The 19552-nt window shown below is 38.4% G+C and overlaps 1 protein-coding gene across 6 annotated transcripts in view; it reads left to right on the top strand.

Annotated features, from left to right (window-relative positions):
- Window positions 1–19552, top strand: part of LOC129780367 (serine-rich adhesin for platelets) — a 239832-nt gene that overhangs the window by 182809 nt on the left and 37471 nt on the right. For all 6 annotated transcript variants that reach the window (XR_008743896.1, XR_008743898.1, XR_008743895.1 and 3 more), the window contains one exon: window positions 6401–6732. Coding sequence is in view for 1 of the 6 variants with exons in the window: in XM_055788556.1 (XP_055644531.1) it covers window positions 6401–6732 (332 nt within the window). In the remaining 5 variants the exon portion in view is untranslated. The remainder of the gene's footprint in view (window positions 1–6400; window positions 6733–19552) is intronic.

The following is a 19552-nucleotide window of genomic DNA, read 5'->3' as shown; positions in this document are numbered from 1 at the left end:
TTACTTCGTTTCGGTCGACATCGGGCCAATGACTGCTCGATTATGTTTGGAACTGGGTAGCTGCAAACACATTTATAGCAGGGAACAGGGATTCTCAATCTTTTTTATGGCAAGTTTTCCCTTTTCCACAATGAAATGATACCTCAGACCTCTAAAGCCATTATTCTTTATTCTGTAATTTTTTTCTTATTCATACAAAATATTTACCAATTCAAAAACTTTGCGCTTAAACTTGACCTCATTTTTTCATCAAAATTTTTCACTTTTTTGTGCATTTTTCCCATGTTGCCGGTGTCAAAGATTTAGTTTTTGTGAGTGTAGATACTGGATGTTTATTAGGTGATAAACTTGAATAAAGTCACTATTGTATAGAAAATTTACATTAGGTACCAGGGCTCTGCATAGTCATAGTCAACTGAGGATAGTCAGCTGACTATCTGACTGACTATATCCATAGTCAGTTAGTAATGACTTTCGGCTTCTTCACGCAGTTTCTCCGCCAAAACAACTAAACAGTCAGTCGGGCGTTTAGTCGCTATCTCCCTCTACCGACTCGACTATATCATTTCATTCTTCCCAGTCAAATTGTCCTCATTGCATTTTGAAGTGACTTCTCCCAAAACGAATTCGTTTCTCTCTTTCCCATGTACGTGTGCATACATCGATGTTTGAGTTTAACGTGATTTGACACACGCTACAGGTGAGCTAGATTCTTTTGTATCGTACTCACACGTTTTGAAAATTACTCACACGTATAAAATAGCGTGCAGTCTGTGTGCGCTATTTTGCCCGCCTAATACTAACTAAAACTAACGCGAGGACCTTCATAGCATACTTGATAAATGTCTAAGTTCGTTGGTTTGAGTTCACGATGGGCAGGCAATAAACCGTCCATTGATGGGGTAACTTCTTTTTTGCATCAGAAATCATGTTTTCGTTCCTCTTTATATGGACGTAAGAATAATATTGTGTACGCGGGTATGAATTAGTGTCAGGGGGGAAATGGAAGTGTGGATTGAAGTCAGTTGAATGAAGAGGCAGATTTGTATTCATTAGTCGAGTTAGTTAAAATAACAACTGACTGGACTAGTTCACCAGTCACCCCCGCTAGTCAACGCTAGTCAATTCATTTTCTAGTCAAGTCACTTTTTGTTGGCGGCGACTGCCGAAGCAGTTCTAGTCGAAACAAAGCTGCTGAGAGTAGAGTCGGTCCTCATTTTTCACCTTCGAAGATTTCGGGTCCTGTTAGGTACCAATCAGGTTGAAAAACGAAAATAAGGAAAATCGAACAGTCAAAATTTTTCTGAACAGTTTTCTGAAGTAATTTCAAAAATATCATGACTTGTTTTAGTATCTACTCTGTAACTCTTTCGTAAACAGCTGAAATGTATGGTTACGCTACGCTTATGTAATTAAGCATTTTGTAAATTCTTTTTCAATCAATTTATTCTAGTTCACTCTTTTTAGCTATGTGATCACGTCGTAGTCTTCGGGATTAAATTAGTAGATGAGTGTTTTATCATTCAAACTCCAACGAATTTCAAAACTGCAACCACCACCATGCAATGTCACCAATTTATTTTTCAAAAGCTCTAAAAATTTGAAAAAAACTGGAAAAAGCTGGAAAATTTCGAAAAAAATTGGAAAAAGCTGGAAGAATTGATTTTTTTCTCCATTTTGTTTATATTAGCAAAAAAAAGGATATACAGTAACAGTATCAGTATGTAACTTTGGTGCTTACGTAATAACGCCAACGGAGGGTAATTCTCATTAATTTTTTAAGACCAATGTAAAGGCTAAATCCTCATCCAACGAGGATATGGAATCTTGGCCGCCGATTTAACGCAATCCAAGTCGGCCGCCGACAAGCCGTCGGAATCGGCAGCCTCTCGCAAGCAAACCTGTTTTCTAACGATTACTCAGTTAGTTTTTATGATATTTTTGCTTTGAAATATATCAATTTTTTTTCAAAGCAAAAATTGACCGGGCAAACGTAATGCACCAGGCAAACATATACCTTCCGACGCTCGCTAATGCTCAAACCTAACTGAAAAATCGTCTCCTATGTTTCAAATTAAGCGGGCAATCTGTGAAGACAGGTTTGCTTGCGATAAGCTGCCGCTTCCGATGGCGGGTTGGCGGCCGACTCGAATTGCGTGAATAAAAAAATAAAAAAGCTGGATAAAACTAAAAAAAAAATTAAAAAAGCAAGAGATTTTTTGGCTGGCATGCTTTAAAAAAAACTGGAAATTTCCAAGCAAAACTAGAAGGTTCGCAACTCTATAAATATCGGCTGTGGCTGTAGTGTGTGTGTGTGTGTGTGTATCTAGTAGAATAGGATAAATTTTTCCGTACTAAAATTAGCGTTAAAGTGCAGCGCATTTCGAGTCGACTGTGAGGAAGGTATTTCCCTGCGGTGAGAACTGTGTTCTTCGGTCATAGTAGGCGTATCTGAAATCTTTTGACAGCAAATTGTTTGAAAAACCGGTGAAACGTTTCCGATAACGTACAACTGTTGTTCTGATGGATCAGTGGACGCGTCGTAGTAGAATTTACGTTCGGAAGTTGAGGTTGAAGGAATTGAGAACAATTGAGTCAAACCCGGGACTCTCGTACTACTACATGGACCTAAAACACAACTCTAATCAAAGTACCATCCGGAGAATCGGTATGCGAGAAGGTTATCATAGTTTCCGTGCCTGCAAGCAACCTAACTGGGCGCTGAAGTAAAATGTGGTGCCAAAAAGACGCGCTAGACAGTTGTACAACAAGGTTTTGATGAAGTACGAAGTCTTTTTCAATGCAATCGACTCTATCGCCACGATATCACTGAAGCACCTCTCGTAGTGGCAGCTTGTCAAATCAAAAGCTACCTGGCAGATGGCAATGTCATGCCTGGGAGCAATCCAAAATCCATCTTCACATACGTTTCGTCGTCCATTGAAAAAGACTCCAATTTTCCCAATTACCCCAAATTTCGCCCAACCGTAAAATATTGGGCAATTGACACAGCGTGACGTGACAACGTTTTGACTCACAGGTTTTGCTCGTTTTTATGTATAAATTATACGATTTCAAAATAGTGAACGATATTAAAGTAAAATTGAGGAAATTTCCTACAAGAATCTTCAGTTGGAGAATATTTTACAGTTAAACTCGCTTGATGTCAGCCCAATACTTTTGTGACGTGACAACATCTGTCTTTTTGCGATTTCCGACTTTTGAACATTAATGTTGTATTTTCAGTTCCGTTTCAAAACATACAAATAAACTTTGTTCTATGATTTGTCAACAAAATAGTAACGTGGATTCCTGTTTATTCATTTTTTCCAAAAACTCGCAAGAACATTGAAAAAGTCGGCATACATTTCGTGACGTGACAACGCGACGTGACGTGCGAAAAAAACAGTCTCCACGAAGCATTGTCACGTCACATAATCAATAAGGTGTATTAAATTAGAATTTCAACGTATTGTGGCAAGCTATGTACTATTTTTTATGTTTTTATTACTCTGAATACTTCCCCCTTTCCTCTCATATCCCCACTTCCCGTTCCAAAGGTCCATCCTATAGGGGTAGGGGGTCCTAACGCGGCCGGTGATTCTGAACCTACTCTCCCTTTGTATCTCAGGAACGGTACTTCCTACCGAATTTTCAGTAGTATCAAATGAAAGGTGTCATAACGCTGACAATTTGATAATATGGTGACTTTTTTCTGGATTTCTTTATTCTAGCGTTTTAGCGCCATTTTGCGCCTTCATTGCTTCAAAAACACAGAAAATTATTTTTTTCCTGTATGCAAAATGAGTTCAATGTTCTTTTAGATTGCGAAGCGTTACAAAATAAGGCAATTTCAATTGCTTATAGTATGTTCATCAAAATAAGCTGTATAAATTAAATCTACCTGTTATCTGTAGTTCACGGCATTCCGTTATTTGAGAAAACTCGAGGTGGTCCTAAACCGACCCCCAGTTTTTAACACCGTGATTGTTTATACGTTCACTCTGACGCTTACCATCAATGTCTCGCGCAAGCCTGGTTCATCGAGTGGCGAAGCAAGATTATATTCTTTATTCTTGAATCTACGTTCATATATTGTTGACAAAACGTAGAAGAAGTTCATTTGTATGATTTCAAACGGAACTGAAAATACAAAAATAATGTTCAAAAGTCGGAAACAGCAAAAAGTCAGGTGTTGTGACTTCACAAAAGTATTTGACAATATAACTATAGAACATTCTCCAACTGTTGATTCTTGTGGGAAATTTTACTAGAACATCGTTTAATTTTGTGTGATTTATACATAATACCTGTGGAGGCGATCTGGCGTAGTGGTGACATCCATGCCTCTCACGCTAAAGGTCACGAGTTCAATTCTCACTCCCGACATTCTTCCAAAAATGGAAGTAAAAAGTGACGTACCAGCCAAATGAGTTGAAAATCACTATAATACAGATAAGAAAAAAAAAAACATAATACCTTAAAAAAGGTGTTTGTAGTGAGTCAAAATGTTGTCATATCACGCTGGAATGGATTGTAAAGTTTGTGTGACGTGACAACAACTTCTTGAGACGTTTGATACTTGTCTATTTGTGGAACGATCTTAACCAAATTTTGTGGGTAGTTGACCCTCATGGTTTGCTTAGAGAAACCCAAGTATAAAAATATTTGAACTTAGGTTAATCTTAGGTTAAACGGTTAAATTAAATTAGGAACTTAGGTTAGGTTAGGTTAATGATAAACTAAAAAAATGCTCTATTTTTGTAACTTGACAACACTTCAAAATACCTGTTTTTCAAATCTTTGTTTCCCACAAATTACAAGATGAAACCTAGGTCTACCAACAGCTCTTCAAAAAAATATTTAACTATCTATCCAATGGTATATATATAGACATTGAAGTTTGGTTAATCAAGTGCAGAGATATCTAAAGAAACTTGAAAATGGTGAAAACCTTAAATATTTCAAATATAATTATGTAGTTTTGTAAACTCGCCTCTTCCAATGCTTGGTGTATTAAAATCAAATTCGTTTCAAAGAATTTATAATATAACTAAGGCTTATTCAAACAAAGTTTTCTAAAACTAGATTAGATATTCGGTTCTCTGGTAACCTCGTGGAATGGGTCAATTGTCAAGCGGAAATTGAAGGAGGATGCTAAGTGATTCAGAATGCTGGAGACATGAAGAGATCGTGGAACAAAATGGCCGCTGATGTTGACCAGCAAAGAGCTCGAACTTAGATGGAGGGTATCTGAGGAAAAGTACGGAAATTCATCAAAACTGTAACGGACCATTTTCTTTAAATATTTTTCCTGAAAAAGACAATAAAATTATCTGCCTTTCGATATGAAACATTTTTGTATCTCCAATCAATCCTGAGCTGCTACTGGTTTCGTGATTCAGGATTGGAATGAATCGAGTTTTGTATTTTATTTGAGTATATATGTAATTATTACCAATTGGATGAAGTGTTGGTTACTATTCTCAGGTCCTTCAGTTCGTCGGTTTCTGTTCGGATAGCATAGGTTCTGGGAAGGAAAACCTTCAGAGGAAACCTTTCCATCCTTGATTTTGGTGGAATATTTCATATCGTTTCGAATTCTGTTCCATGGTGAGCGCCAAGATAATCCAAGTGTGGGTTGAATATCATATGAATGAACTCGCCTTGAGATCTCACGATCGGGTACAGGAAACTCTTGAGACAAATCTCGCCCTTTCACGGCATGACCATATTCTTGCCTGGCAGAGGATGTATCTTTATGCTTAAGTGTCCTTTTGTCAGTTACAAAGCAAGTATTCATTCAAATCAAATTATCATGTGTAAAATTTGTTATACAATGAAAACGTAAAAACCCATTTGTCTGTGTACTTTGGCATCCCGGCGTAAACAGTAGCAAAAATGGTAGAATCAAACAATTCACCGTAATGATCTTCCACGGCATTAAAATTCACAAATTGTATGCAAGATCATTAGACACCCACACATCTTCCATCAGTGAATATGTTATTTTGACTCATGAAACGAAACAGATTCACGGTCAACCTTGAATCGCGCGAAATAAATTCGTAGCATCCTTGAAGTGAGACTCAGGTGGATTACTACCGAAGATTTATACAATATGTGACATTTAAGACATTCTGGATTACTTGCTGCCTTGCCGACGATGGTTGAAAATAATAATAGCAACTTCCTGGCAAGCACCGGTCTATGTCAACCTCCCTTTTATGGTTATGCCAGAGTAATAGCATCTCATCATCGATCACCATCCTCTATGACGCAATGAATAATTCATGAAGCGCTGCACCACGCCTCGCCGTCTGCAAGCTGCTTTTCCGAACATCGAAATGCAATTTGATCAACGTTTTGATCATTTTCCACCTTTTCAACTTCCCCACAGGGTCCCCCACCAGCAACCAGCGGCAACATCCTACACAGCAATTCCCATGGCAGTTCTCAACTGCTGATCCCTCCGCCGCTGACCGGTGAGGAGTATTTTGTCAACAGCGATCAGGCGATCAAGTCGTCGTCGTCATCAACCGCATCATCGGCGCTGCTGAATGGGCATACCGCAGCTTTTGGCAGCGAACACTCCCGCGGTCTCCAAAGCGTGGGATTGATTCGCAATGGCAGCAATGGAGACGACAGCCGCAGCCGACACCGACAGCATCTGGATTGGTTTGACAAATTCAAAGATATCAGCGTGAAGGAGGAACCAACCGACGCGGATAGGTGAGAAAAACTTTTTTGGAAGGTATCAGAAACGGGTGTGTTATGAAATCCAACAGGGCAATCGAAAAGTTTGACTGGAGAAGAGTTGCTCAAAATGTCACTAGGGCAAGTGGATTGTCATAAATCCGCCTTTTCAGGGTGATAATAACCCATATCATTGTTCAACTGATCATAAAAATATTTATGTTTGGCTAGGTGTTCAACTTTTGCTTTTGTTCAATTCAATGGGATATTAAATTCGTGGGTGATGTTTCCCTTGTAATGGGTAGGGTTAGAGTAGATTTGATGCACGTTTGTGTTGAGAAAAATCATGAAAATAATCGCTGTTGACTGTACGTCCTGGGCAAAATTGTGATCTATTATTCTTCAAATGACCCATTTTCAAGCGTGACGTGACAACGTTTTAACTAACTATAATAGTTTTTTTTTCTCCTTTCCATGTGTGAATCAGGCGATTTCCAAAAATTAAAAGATGTTAGGGTAAAATAGAACAAAATTCCTATAAGAATCATCAGTTGAGGAAAAATTTACAGTTGAATTCGTTTGTTGCCAGTCCAATACTTTTGTGACGTGACAACACATTAATGTTGTATTTTCAGTTCTGTTTCAAAACATACAAATGAACTTTGTTCTATGATTTGTCCACAAAAGATGAACGTAGATTCCTGTATAAGGTAAATGATTTTGGTTTGTCCAGTCGTAAATATGATCATGGTTTGCCCACTGTTTTAAATGCTCTAGTTCAGCGCACCTGTGTCAAATTAAGTATTCGAATATTTCAAAACATATAAATAATATTGTCTTCTCCATGATTTACAGTAGTTTTATAGTATATTTTCAAGGATTCACATGTTTTAAAGGATTATAAAATCAACATTATTTTGGTGTCAATGCGCCCCTCACTTGAATTAACATTTAATCAATCACCAGATGATAATTTGGCACGTATTCAGACCTTTTCTGGATTATAACACTTACCAATATTACCATATACTTGCACACCATTTGTAACAGATTTACTTGGCCAAACCATGTAATTAATGCATTTCGATTACCTCAATTATGATCATGAGTTGTCCGACTTACTAATGCTGTTTTGTCCACATGATTTCTATGGCAACCGCTTTGCGCGCTGCAGTTTGTTTATGGTGTCCCTCGCGCATAGCAGAAATAAAATTTCTCTGTGTTGAGTGTGTTTAGGAGAACACTTTTAAAATGCCCAAGAAAAGACAATATTCTGAAAAAAGCCTACATTATGAATGGATCAATATGACGACAGTAAACTCAAGCAATGAGAAATGCAACACCTATTTTCAAATTAGTTTTTTTTTCATTGAAAAATAATGATTTCTAAAAACAAATACAAACTATGATCATTTTTCGGACAAACCATGATCAGAGGTGGTCAAACCATGATCATAATTTCTCTTTGAGGAAAATCTTTAAAAAACATAAAAATTTGAATAATTTCAACGCCTTATGGTAGATTTAGAAACTAAAGACATAGGGCTTTTCAACAAACCCAAACTCGTCTTAATTATATGTGATTTACATGAAGAAAAATCGATTTGCATTCACTAGTCGCGTGAAAACACCCTAAATTGGACAAACCAAGATCATTTACCCTATTATGTTTTTCAAAAAACTCGCGATAACCTTGCAATCCTATAGGGAAAAGTGACTAGGGTCACCTAGGGTCACCGGTGGTCCTGTACCTATCCCCTTTTGTATCTCAGGAACGGTGCTTCCTAACGAATCTTCAGTAGTCTCGAATGAAAGGTGTTACAACGCTGACAATTTGATAATATGGTGATTTCTTTCTTGTTCTCATTATTCGGGTTAGTTACCGTTTTTAATGTGATAGTCTTCTTTGGTTGATCCGTTACCTCAGAAGGAACGAAGACTTCATCGATGAAAACATTTCGGTCAAATGGCAAAATTCCCGTCTTACGGAAACCGTTAATAGCCGCACCTATCGAAGCTGCTTTCAAGAAAGCCATACCCAACAGCTCAGAAACATCGTATAATCCGATTACTTGTCCAGAGAATTGATGCATGGAAGCTTCGCAAGCATTCGCATAATAGCCTTTAACCCTTTGGGGTCGTTTGTCTGCTCCCAGCCACCACAGCAGGGAATCATACTGAATACTATATTCAACGATGTAATTGTTTCCATTATTTTAATGACTATTAAACTTTTTCCCGAATGTATACGGAGTTTCTATAAATAATAGGAAACGGTACACGGTATAAACAAAATATTAGTAGCGTGGAAAGATAAGAGGATCGCTGTTAAGGGAATCAATTCAGACCGCAAAGGGTTAAATGGCCCCATAAAAGCCACATCCAAGGGTTGCATTTTGTTACCGCAGTTCGGATGCAACACTACTACAGTCACAAAACTAGCACGTATCTTTTCTGCAAATGCCAAGTTTTTAGTATGTGAACTATGTCCATCGATTACCAAAACGCAGGATTACTTTCCTTGGGCTTGACATGGTCGACAAAGTGATCGAACCAGTCCAAGAATGTATCGTTGTTCATAAAACCGGATGGGTTACGGTTGAATTTGGTGCCACTCGGAGCAATTTTTTCAGCGAATTGTGCATTCGACCCCGGGGAAGGCCAACTAGGGTAGAATATGTTGTTCTGTTGCGGACATACATGTTAATACACCCCTTTCACCAGAGGTAATAGATGCAATCTGTTTTTTATTCCTCTTTCGACAGAAATTTTGAGCTTCTTCGGAAGGACTTAGACGTGAATTTGAACAGTTAGTTCAAGTACCAATCCAAAAGTAAAAATATATGCGAGAAGGGAAAAAACTCTTCGCCTTCAATATGTCTCCAAGAAGGCTGAAAAATGCGTTGATTGCCAGTTTATTAAAAACCTCTAGCCCGAGCAGCAGATGTTGCTTCCAGTTTCCGGAATGACACTTTCGGATTTCGCTTTTTAATCCCTCCAACCAGTATCTTCCAGCCACCTTAAGTTTGTGGTTAAAGTTGTTAAAGTTGGGCTCTCAGAATCGAATTTGCGAACGACATTCATGGTTACACCATGAAACCTTGCCTACAAATCAAGAAGATGATCGGCCAGTGTCTGCTCTTGTTCTGGCGAAAGCCCCGATTCTCTCGAACCGAGCCTCTTCTCCTTTTGCGGGGATGCAGTGGCGTAGTGTACGGGGGGAGCAGTCCGCCCCGGGTGTCACTCCTTTAAGTCTATCACCCTCATGATGAGTATATTATATTGGGAAAAAAATTGAATTGAACCAAAATTGTGAAAACAATTTATGCGAACTACGATGGGCTGACCATACCCATTTAAGTTTTATGCGACTCAAATACTAGATTTCATCAAGTGCAAGTGCCTACCACCAATTTACGGTTTAATACTTCTGTGTTATTTGTACATCTATTGCGATGTACTACGTGAAGTAGTACGTGAAGTGCAGAACTATTTGCAAATCAAAGGATTATGGGTAACGTGCACAGACTCAAAGCACTGGTTTTTTTCTTGCTGCTGAAAGAAACAGTCTAGTCGAGGAGGGCATTCTGGAAGCTTTATCGAAATCCAGAGGTTACGAATCTGCTACTGAAAAAAGAATTCCTCATAAGAAAAACAAGTTAGAGGAGGAGGGAATGTTGGAGTGCATTGGTCATATTCATCTGAAATCGCAAGAGCGGATTAAAATCGTCTAAAGAAATGGTTGAATCGATTCAAGCACGAAACATGTGATCAACATCTGACAGTGAACTCACAATGTCGTTTTGACAAATTGTCAAATTTCTACGGCGAAGTGTTTTACAGCTAGAGATACCAAAGTTCCGTAGACATTTGAAGGCTAATGAAATTAACCTGGACGATGTCAATCATTAGACTGCTTTGGATTGGTTACAGTTCATCGTGAAGTTTGACATCCAAGATTTGCCAGATATTCTGTGATTTAAAAGCGGTTGCTAACTGTTTGCGTTTCTGCTGCATCTTATAGAAGAGACTCATTAAAATTGAAATTAATTAAAAGTTTTCGGTCAAATTAAAGTGACTGACTCATTGACTTTGTTTTGCGATTTCTTGTTCGATTGACAGACTTGATAACAATATATTATTGGAGGGGTGATACCCAAGAGAGGTCGAGTAGTTAGCGTCACATACTTATGCATTCAAGGCGTGTTATTTGGCATTGAAATCTTAACTAAGTACTAATAAAAATGGCGCAAGTAATACAACGTTGAGACGGCGAAGTTCCTCTAGGAACGTAAGTGCCATATAAGAATAAGAAGACACCCAAGACATCCGCCCCGGGTGTCTCCCGGACCCGCAACGCCACTGGCGGGGATGCAATCCACCTGGCGAGAATGTACCCCGAATTGTTGAATTTGACGGAAGCACACCTTACGTCGGTTAGATTTCACAAACGTGTCGATTTTTAACAAAAAAAAATTTCGAGATGACAGTAGATCTCGACGTTTTATACAATTTCAAGACATTTGGCATCCACAGAATTTTTTTTAAAACCCCGATTTCCTTTATTCCCCTTGGGTGATTTTTTTGATTTTCAAAAAAAACTCAAACATTGACCTTGATATTTTGCATAGGGTGTTTTTTCGAGGCAGTGAACATTTTTTATGGGGTAACATCAATGAGGTATATATAGAGGTGGAGCAGTAGGCGAAGTATATCTGTATTGGCAAGCAAAATATCGTGTCGTAATTATTTGCATTCAATATGGAATGTATATGGAAGAAACAAACCAATGTAGAAAGTACTCACGGTTGCATGATAATTTGAGCCAAAACTCTCATGAAATCATTGAACTGGTTGTTTTTTAACAGATGACAATTATATCGTGGCTTATTTCGATCAGGTGTTTGACTAAAACATCAAACCCCTCATGTTGCCAGTGTAGGGGAAAGGGGGGCAGTTTTGGACGGGAGTAGTTTCGGACACCGCTTGTGAAAATTAAGTGGTACAATTTTCAACCAAATTAAAAACATAAGTAAGTTAACAGGCCTTCTGTCATATGCTGTCATATGGTTTGATATCTACTGGTCGTTTATTACTTACGAAAACAACACAGTGCCCTTTATCATACACGTTTCGAAACTTTTGAGCTTGAAGTTGTAAGCATTTTTCTAATTCCTTTGTGAACGATTTAGAAATTTAAGTACACCATCTCAGTTAGTAACTAATATGAAATGAAAAAAACGTGCATACAACGGGGAAATAAAGGTCTATTTATTAGATAAAATTATGATTTGTCTTCGGATGGTGGTGGAGCACATTCGGACATCTTTCACGGGGCACATTCGGACACTGTTTAATACCTCATAAAATTTGTGTCTGATTGTTGTTTACTAACAAACATCAATTTAGTCCGATTCTAAGACCTTATGATGGTTCGAAACTACAAAAAGAGAAAACCTATAGAACCAGCATCGACGATGTTGAGATGAAAGAGCTATCGAACGAGTTTCGAATAGAACGTTTTCATGATTCTAACTCACAGGTGGTCCAATTGGGTCCATTGTATTTGCTAATTTCCCAACTAACGGTCGCATAACGGGAAAACTGTTTCTCAATGTTCTGAAACATTTGAAAAAGGTAGCATAAAGCAACGTAAACGAATCAATTTCAAAAAATCAAAAATCAATCAAAAAGTCATTGCACTTTGGAAACAATTAAATATTGCAGAGAAAATTGCACAATTCATGTATCTTTTCCACTTTATGTCACAAATCGCTTACAACCGCTAGATGTTGGGATATGGGCCATTTCAAGCAAAACTCTCAGTTTCCCAGAACGATTGGCTACTCAACCATCGTGGAAAAACTATTTCTATACACGACGTTTCAGGTATAGTTGCATCGGCTTATAATGCTTCTTTCAATCTGAGGAACATCCTAGCTGGATTCGAAATGACAGGTTGCTATCCATTCTCAAGAAAGGTTTTTTCGGACAAGGATTTTGAATGCTCAAATGATTTCACCTACTGGAGCGGAGGTAGCAACTGACTCATCGGGTAATACAACAATGCTGCAAAACATTGCGTGTACAGCACAGATAGATACTTTGGCAACTTTGTTCCCGGAAAATGTTGAACCTTTTCCAAAAACTTCACCGCGGAAAACCACCACTCGAAAACGGAAGAAAGCAAAATCACGAATTTTTGCTGACATTCATAGCAAGCAGTTTCCTTTCAGACAAATACTGATAAACGGAAAAATGCAGAATATGCTGGAAATAAGAGGAAATGGAAGTAATTGTTGATAAAATTTTAATTTTTTTTCATGGAAGATCAAGGAAGAAAAAATATCCGAATGTGCCCCCCTCTCCCCTACCCAATATTGCTGCGGTTCACTGACATTTTGGTTCTGTCAATTACTGTTGTTTACAACTCGGTCCGGCTATATGTCGAATAGAGGCTAACTTTAAACTCCATGTTAAATGTGAACACCTCCATGTGAAACCGAAACATGAAAATCGCTCATGCAGTTAGAAATAAAGCAGCGCATTTTTCTTTATTTTTACTATCTCCGTGATTTCAACGATTTCAATCCTCGCAAATGATATGTTGGTAAACAAATGACGCCATATTGATTTTCATTTTGGGTAGCCTGATTTCGATTATTCATGTAGTAAAAAGGTCCAGAGAGCAGTCATATGCTTAATTCTCGAAAGCAGTAACATTTTCGGTGAAATTTTGATTACTTGGCGATTATTATCTCACAACATACACACCGACACTTCGAAACATCAGCCTCATAACGGTAAAATAATGAAACATCGTTCGTTTCTATGAACGTGGGGGAGTGAAAATGGCACATGGAGATATCACTTTTATCAATCTTTTTCGACGTGATTTCACAAATATTCACTCCACGCTATCACTTTAGCCTAATATTCAGTGAGAGCTCTACAAAAATGTACGTTTTTAATTGATAAATTACTTCCTGGAAATAGCAGTTTCACATGGATGCGGTGGGCAATCAAAGACAAACACAACGCCTGACGTCACTATTTGCGAAATAGTTATGGCAGCGCATGCTATGTCGCTCGAAATTCGACCATCTTCATTACCTTTTTTCCAGGACATTGGGGTAACATATTGAAATTCGAGATGACCATTTTCATTGGCACCCTAGTGTACACTCTGTCCAACTTCTGTAAAACCAGGAGATGATTTTGTTGTTATGTGTCATACTCACTCACAAAACTTTGAAACGCTCTGCAGCTTCAATTATAGCTTGGATTTTATTGACGTCAAAGGAAAAGTTGCTCGAAAAACTATACAAAATAAATCTCTTTTATTAGATATTGTGAAATTTGATCATTTATCCATTTCAAATGAATCAAAAAAGGATTTTTTTTATAGAAAATCAGCTTGAAAGCATTGTTGCCGTGGCAAAGGTTGTGACTAAAAGTTATAAAAATAAAAATGAAATGAAAGAGTCAAAGATAATGATGAAAGATAGTAAAGGCATTGTTACATCCTCATTATTCCTCACAACGATTGATGTACAACGCTACTATGCTAGTAATGTTACAATATCGAAGTTTAACATGGTTGAATCCGTTGCTTTGAATGCATGATTCATACTTCATATCGGCTAAGATCCAAGCGCTGACGATAATCTGGGTTTGCACCACATGTCCAAAAAACCAGCCCAGCAATACTAATCAATGAAGTTTTCACATTTAGGAAAGCTTCAAAACTAGAATAGATCTCATCATTGAAAAACAAAAGCCTGTAGGTTCTGGGAACAGTTATGATGGCAATACCACTCGTGATTTTTTTGGGAATCCCGATACAAGTTCCGAAATAACTGACGAGGATTTAGAATTGATTAAATGACTTCGAAGTATTCTTAAAGGAATTTCATGTTCCGAGCATATAGATCCAGGTAACGATAACTGTATCGACACAGCAAAACGTTACGTTGATCTGTACTCTTGATACTATATGACTTCTGCTATGCACAGAATTTCACTTCATGGCTATAGAATTATTCAAATCGCCATATTACCTATAGAAAGAATGTCCGAAGAGGCCCAAGAGAAGAATAATTAAATATGCCCCAGAAAATTTCACTCGTAAAAATAGTTGAGAAAATACTAATCATAATATAGTCAATCATCTTCTTATCTCCACGTATTCAATAGTAAACATTTATTTTGAAAAGGAGAAAAGTAATTGTAAAAACTCCCAGATGAAATGATGTTTCTATTGAAGAAAACAATGGTTGAATCAGGAAAAGATTACGAAGAATCTGATTACAGTTATAGAAAGAAGAAGAAGAAGAAGATGATGATGATGATGATTGTTTTAATTTGTAATCTGAAAAAAAATCCTTCATATTTATAGCTAAATTTGTTTGATTTGTTGCCCATAAACTACATGATTTTTTTTTCATTGGGGAGGGCGCCTAGTGGGGTTGATGGTGATTAAAGATCATAAAATTGTATAAAAGAGAATGTAAACAATACTACGGGGGAAAGTGCCATAAAATCCCAAAAAATGGATCATGTGCTTTATGGACGGCCCCAAATAAAAAAATAGATGCCAAATTCGTATTCAGCATCCCGAAATTAAAGGGTGTTCGGATCAAAAAGTGGTCAAACTAAATTGCGTGTAAATCGATTATTTGTTTATGAAGAAAATCAAAGTATCTTTCTTTTTGAAGTTCTATATGTATAAAAGACGGAAAAAATACTCAGTTGAGATTCCGGTCGACCTAGTCCAAATTGGCGAGCCTCTCGTTTGACGCCTGCCATTAGATTTTGTACAGTCACCTTATCCACTTTCTTCGCCGCAGAACGCCAGTTTGCTTTGAACTGCTTCTCGCTGCTAACAGTTTTTTGGGTCTTCTTAAGGTTCTGCTTAACTATCGCCCAATATTTTTCGATTGGGCGAAGTTCTGGTGTGTTGGGAGAGTTCTTATCCTTGAGCACAACCTGCATCTTGTTAGCGGCATACCACTCCATGGCCTTTTTTCCATAATGGCAGGATGCCAAATCCGGCCAAAACAGCACAGACAAGTCATGTTGCTTCAGGAAAGGCAGCAAACGCTTTTGAAGACACTCTTTCACGTAAATTTCCTGGTTGACGGTCCCGGTTGCAACGAAAATGTCGCTTATCAATCCACAGGTACAGATAGCTTGCCAAACGAGATATTTCTTGGCAAACATTGATAGTTTAATATGCTTGAAAATGTCTGCCACCTTTCCCCTTCCGGTTGCTGTATAATACTCTTGTCCAGGAAGCTGTCTGAAGTCTGCCTTGACGTAGGTTTCGTCGTCCATTACCACGCAATCAAACTTTGTCAACAATGTCGTATACAGCTTCCGAGATCTTGTTTTTGCCGTAAGGTTTTGCTTATCGTTGCGATTTGAAGTCACTACCTTCTTATAAGTCGATAGTCCGGATCGTTATTTAGCTTCATGCACGGTTGTAGACGATATTCCCAACTTGTTTGCGACATCTCGAACGGAGAGGTTGGGGTTGCGCTTGAAAGCGCTAGCCACTCTTCTGTTCGTCACTGCGGCTGCCGGCTTTCGATTTCCTCCAGAACCCGGCTTTCTAGTTGTCGACAAACGTTCCCCGAACACTTTTATTGCTTTGGTGACGGTTGATTTGGCCACATTCAACGATTTTGCTATTTCTGCGTGCGTGTAGTTTGGATTTTTACGACGCATGTACAAAATTTTGATTCGTCGCTCCTCTTGCTTTGACGCCATTTTGATAACTAAAGATCTAATGTCAAAATCCAAATAGAGGCATCATTCTACACACACACACACACACACACCTACAAAATGAGGGGTGATCAGGTTTTTTATATGAATGATTAGAAAAAATACGGAGAATTTAAGTTGACCACTTTTTGATCCGTACACCCTTTATATTAAAACTTTATTTTTTCGCATTTAACGGGTTTTTTTTTTGTTTAACCCGCCTTTACATAGAGTTACCCCACTGTGCATTGGTTTAGTATTTTTGGTCAATGAATCTGGGAAATACCAAAATGAAAAGTGCTCACAGAGAGGGAAAAGGACACATCGATGCATTTCGATGCATCGCTTATGCAAATCTTTGAATTTAACTGTTTCTCGGGAGACAATTCGTCAAGTTTTGGAGAAAAGTCCTTATGTAAGAGGGCTAAAATGATTAAACCTCCTAATCTTACACCAACTCACATCGAAAGATGTCTGAGTTTTGCCAAAGCTCACATGAACCGACAGTAGGACATATTATGTTCAACTCTGCTAGATTATCTTCAGTGACAGGAAAAAGTTCAATTTGGATGGTCCTGATGTTTTCAACGGGTACTGGCGTAATTTACGTACGGAGGAACAATATTTTTCAACCAGGAACTTTGGTGGGGGCTCGTGTCCCCGGAAAACTCAAAATAACTTTCACATCCTTCAAAATGAATAGCAAGGATTACATTCATACATTTTTGCGTAAATATCGTCGCAAAAAAATCACATTCCAGCAAAACAATAGAAAACTAAGCAATGGACAAAGCAAGGAACAAAAACTTCACATATTGGACTGGCCGGCTTGAATCCTGTGGAAAATCTCTTGGAGTATCTTAGTACGCAGAACTTAAGCTGAGGGAAAGCAGTACACCACGGTTGATGAACTCGAGGCCGCAATTTTGGAGGCATGGATAAATATCGAGAAATCAGTTCTGTTGAATTTGGTGAACAGTATGTCAACACGAATTTTCCAGGTTATTATCCGAAATGGCATGGTTACCAATTATTGCCACGTAAATCTGCCGATTGTTTTGAATTTTTTATTGATAATAGTTGATAATAGATGATAGATGATAATAGATGAGTTTTGAAATGGTCTTATACAAACTGGACAGCTAAAATTATCATATTTAATATTCTTTATTCTAAGCATTCAACAATGTATGAAAATATCTTGTTCAAATTCTAACTGTTTGTGTTACAACAAGATATATTGAAGATGTAGAAGTATGTAGAAGTCATTTCAAGACACTGAATTTATACATTATAAACTATGCTATTATATCTGCGTTTTCAAGGAATGTATTGTCATACAGTCAGTATACAAAAAATGAAGCTATGACTAAAACATTACAAGCGGATATTTTTATCAGGCAAAATATTGCTTCAAACTGATAAAAAAAAACCATAGTTGATTCGAAACATAGTATATTTCTGAAACTGCTTCACACGTTGGTTGATCATTACCTCCGGAACGTCGTAAAAACTGCCTTCATGAATGAATCATCAAAAAAATAGATATTTTCCATCAGGGAAATAAAAACTACTAGACACGATGGACTCATCGGACATAATAAATTCAGGTTTAACCACAACGATACCAGCCACGATGAATCAATGTGATCAGTATGCAATGCTCAACTTCTATCTAACACAACAGCCGCAAGCCAATCCATATCCGATGTTTCGCCATCAACGCTTTGTGAAGTAAAAAGCATTCAAAATTCGAATATTCACGGTTCCTCGGTTCTCGACAACGACACAATTAATCGTGCTTATATGGAACGGATATCGCGAGATTTCTTCGTCACATTATATAGCACCGAAACACCACGCGTCAGACAGTAGTCTTCACGCGACCTCCGGGAACAGAATTTAGACTTTCGGCGGAGTTTGCATACAAGAGTGCAAAAAAACCTCAACAACAACAACAAACACTAAGCAAATAGTAATCCACCCACTCGCAAAAAAGTGAGCTCATGGGAGTTCCGAACGCGTGGCTTACTCAAGGAACTGACGAATACAACCTTTTGCTGCGACTGGTGACGGGTTGTCTGATGGTCATGTTTTGAGCTGTGCTCTACCCCAAATTAAATCCACTCTAGGTAAACCCGCCGCAGAAGGTGTGTGCTCCAAAAAACTGTCATTTGTGTGCGACGAACTCATTCTCAGCTCACCACAGCCCTGGCAGTGCCAAGAAAAAAACCGAGCGACAACCCGCGAACTGAAAACTAAACGCTGTTGTCCCAAAAAACGATATATGTCTGTGCGAGTGGAGATCACTCGTCAAACAACATTCGGATTGAAAGCATGGTATTGTGAAAACGAGCCGTCGTCTCGGTGATCGGTGATAAAATCGCGAAAAAGTAACAGCAACAATAACAAAAAAAAACTCGGGCGCGAAAACGTGAGGAACAAATCAGCAAAAATTAATAACGTGTAAAAGACAGCCGGTTGTCGTGTGCCGCAGTGAATAACAATCAGCTTTCCCTGCAGCAGCCTGGCTGCAGCGAAAGGTTATTGGCCTGTTCGGGCGCTGAGGGAAGCCCTAAGCCCCCAAATGCCACATAATCCAGCGGAATAGGAAGAGAACGAGGCAAGTTACCGATGTGGATAAGTAGCAATCATTTGCGGGGGCTCCGCCACAAGGAACCGCTTAAAAGTGAAAGAGAGCGAGCGAAAAGGAGAAAACATTATGTTATTAAACAATCATAAAGTCAAATTATAATAAATCTTAACGACAGTCATGTTCTGAGTTGGAGTTGATTGACTGCAGAGTGCTTTTTCATACCTGCGCGAGGCCTGCGAGATTCGAGATTCGAGACAAGCCGTGGCGCGTGAGTTTGGCGTGATCCACTGTTGAAGGAATCGTTCGACGAGGAAAGTGGCCAGTGTTGGCAATCGCATGAATCAAAATATCTTCGTGTCAGAACATTTCAGTTTATGTGCGGCAAAACAGTCCACCGATGGACTGAAATGTGTTCTGCTCCTCTGCACGCAGCTCGGAAATAGGTAATGAGCAAGCAGAATAAGTATTGTCATTGAGGTGCTCATTTACAAA

Source organism: Toxorhynchites rutilus, chromosome 3 (genome assembly GCF_029784135.1).
Source record: "Toxorhynchites rutilus septentrionalis strain SRP chromosome 3, ASM2978413v1, whole genome shotgun sequence".
Lineage (NCBI taxonomy): Eukaryota > Metazoa > Arthropoda > Insecta > Diptera > Culicidae > Toxorhynchites > Toxorhynchites rutilus.
This window is presented reverse-complemented; position numbering and strand designations above follow the sequence as displayed.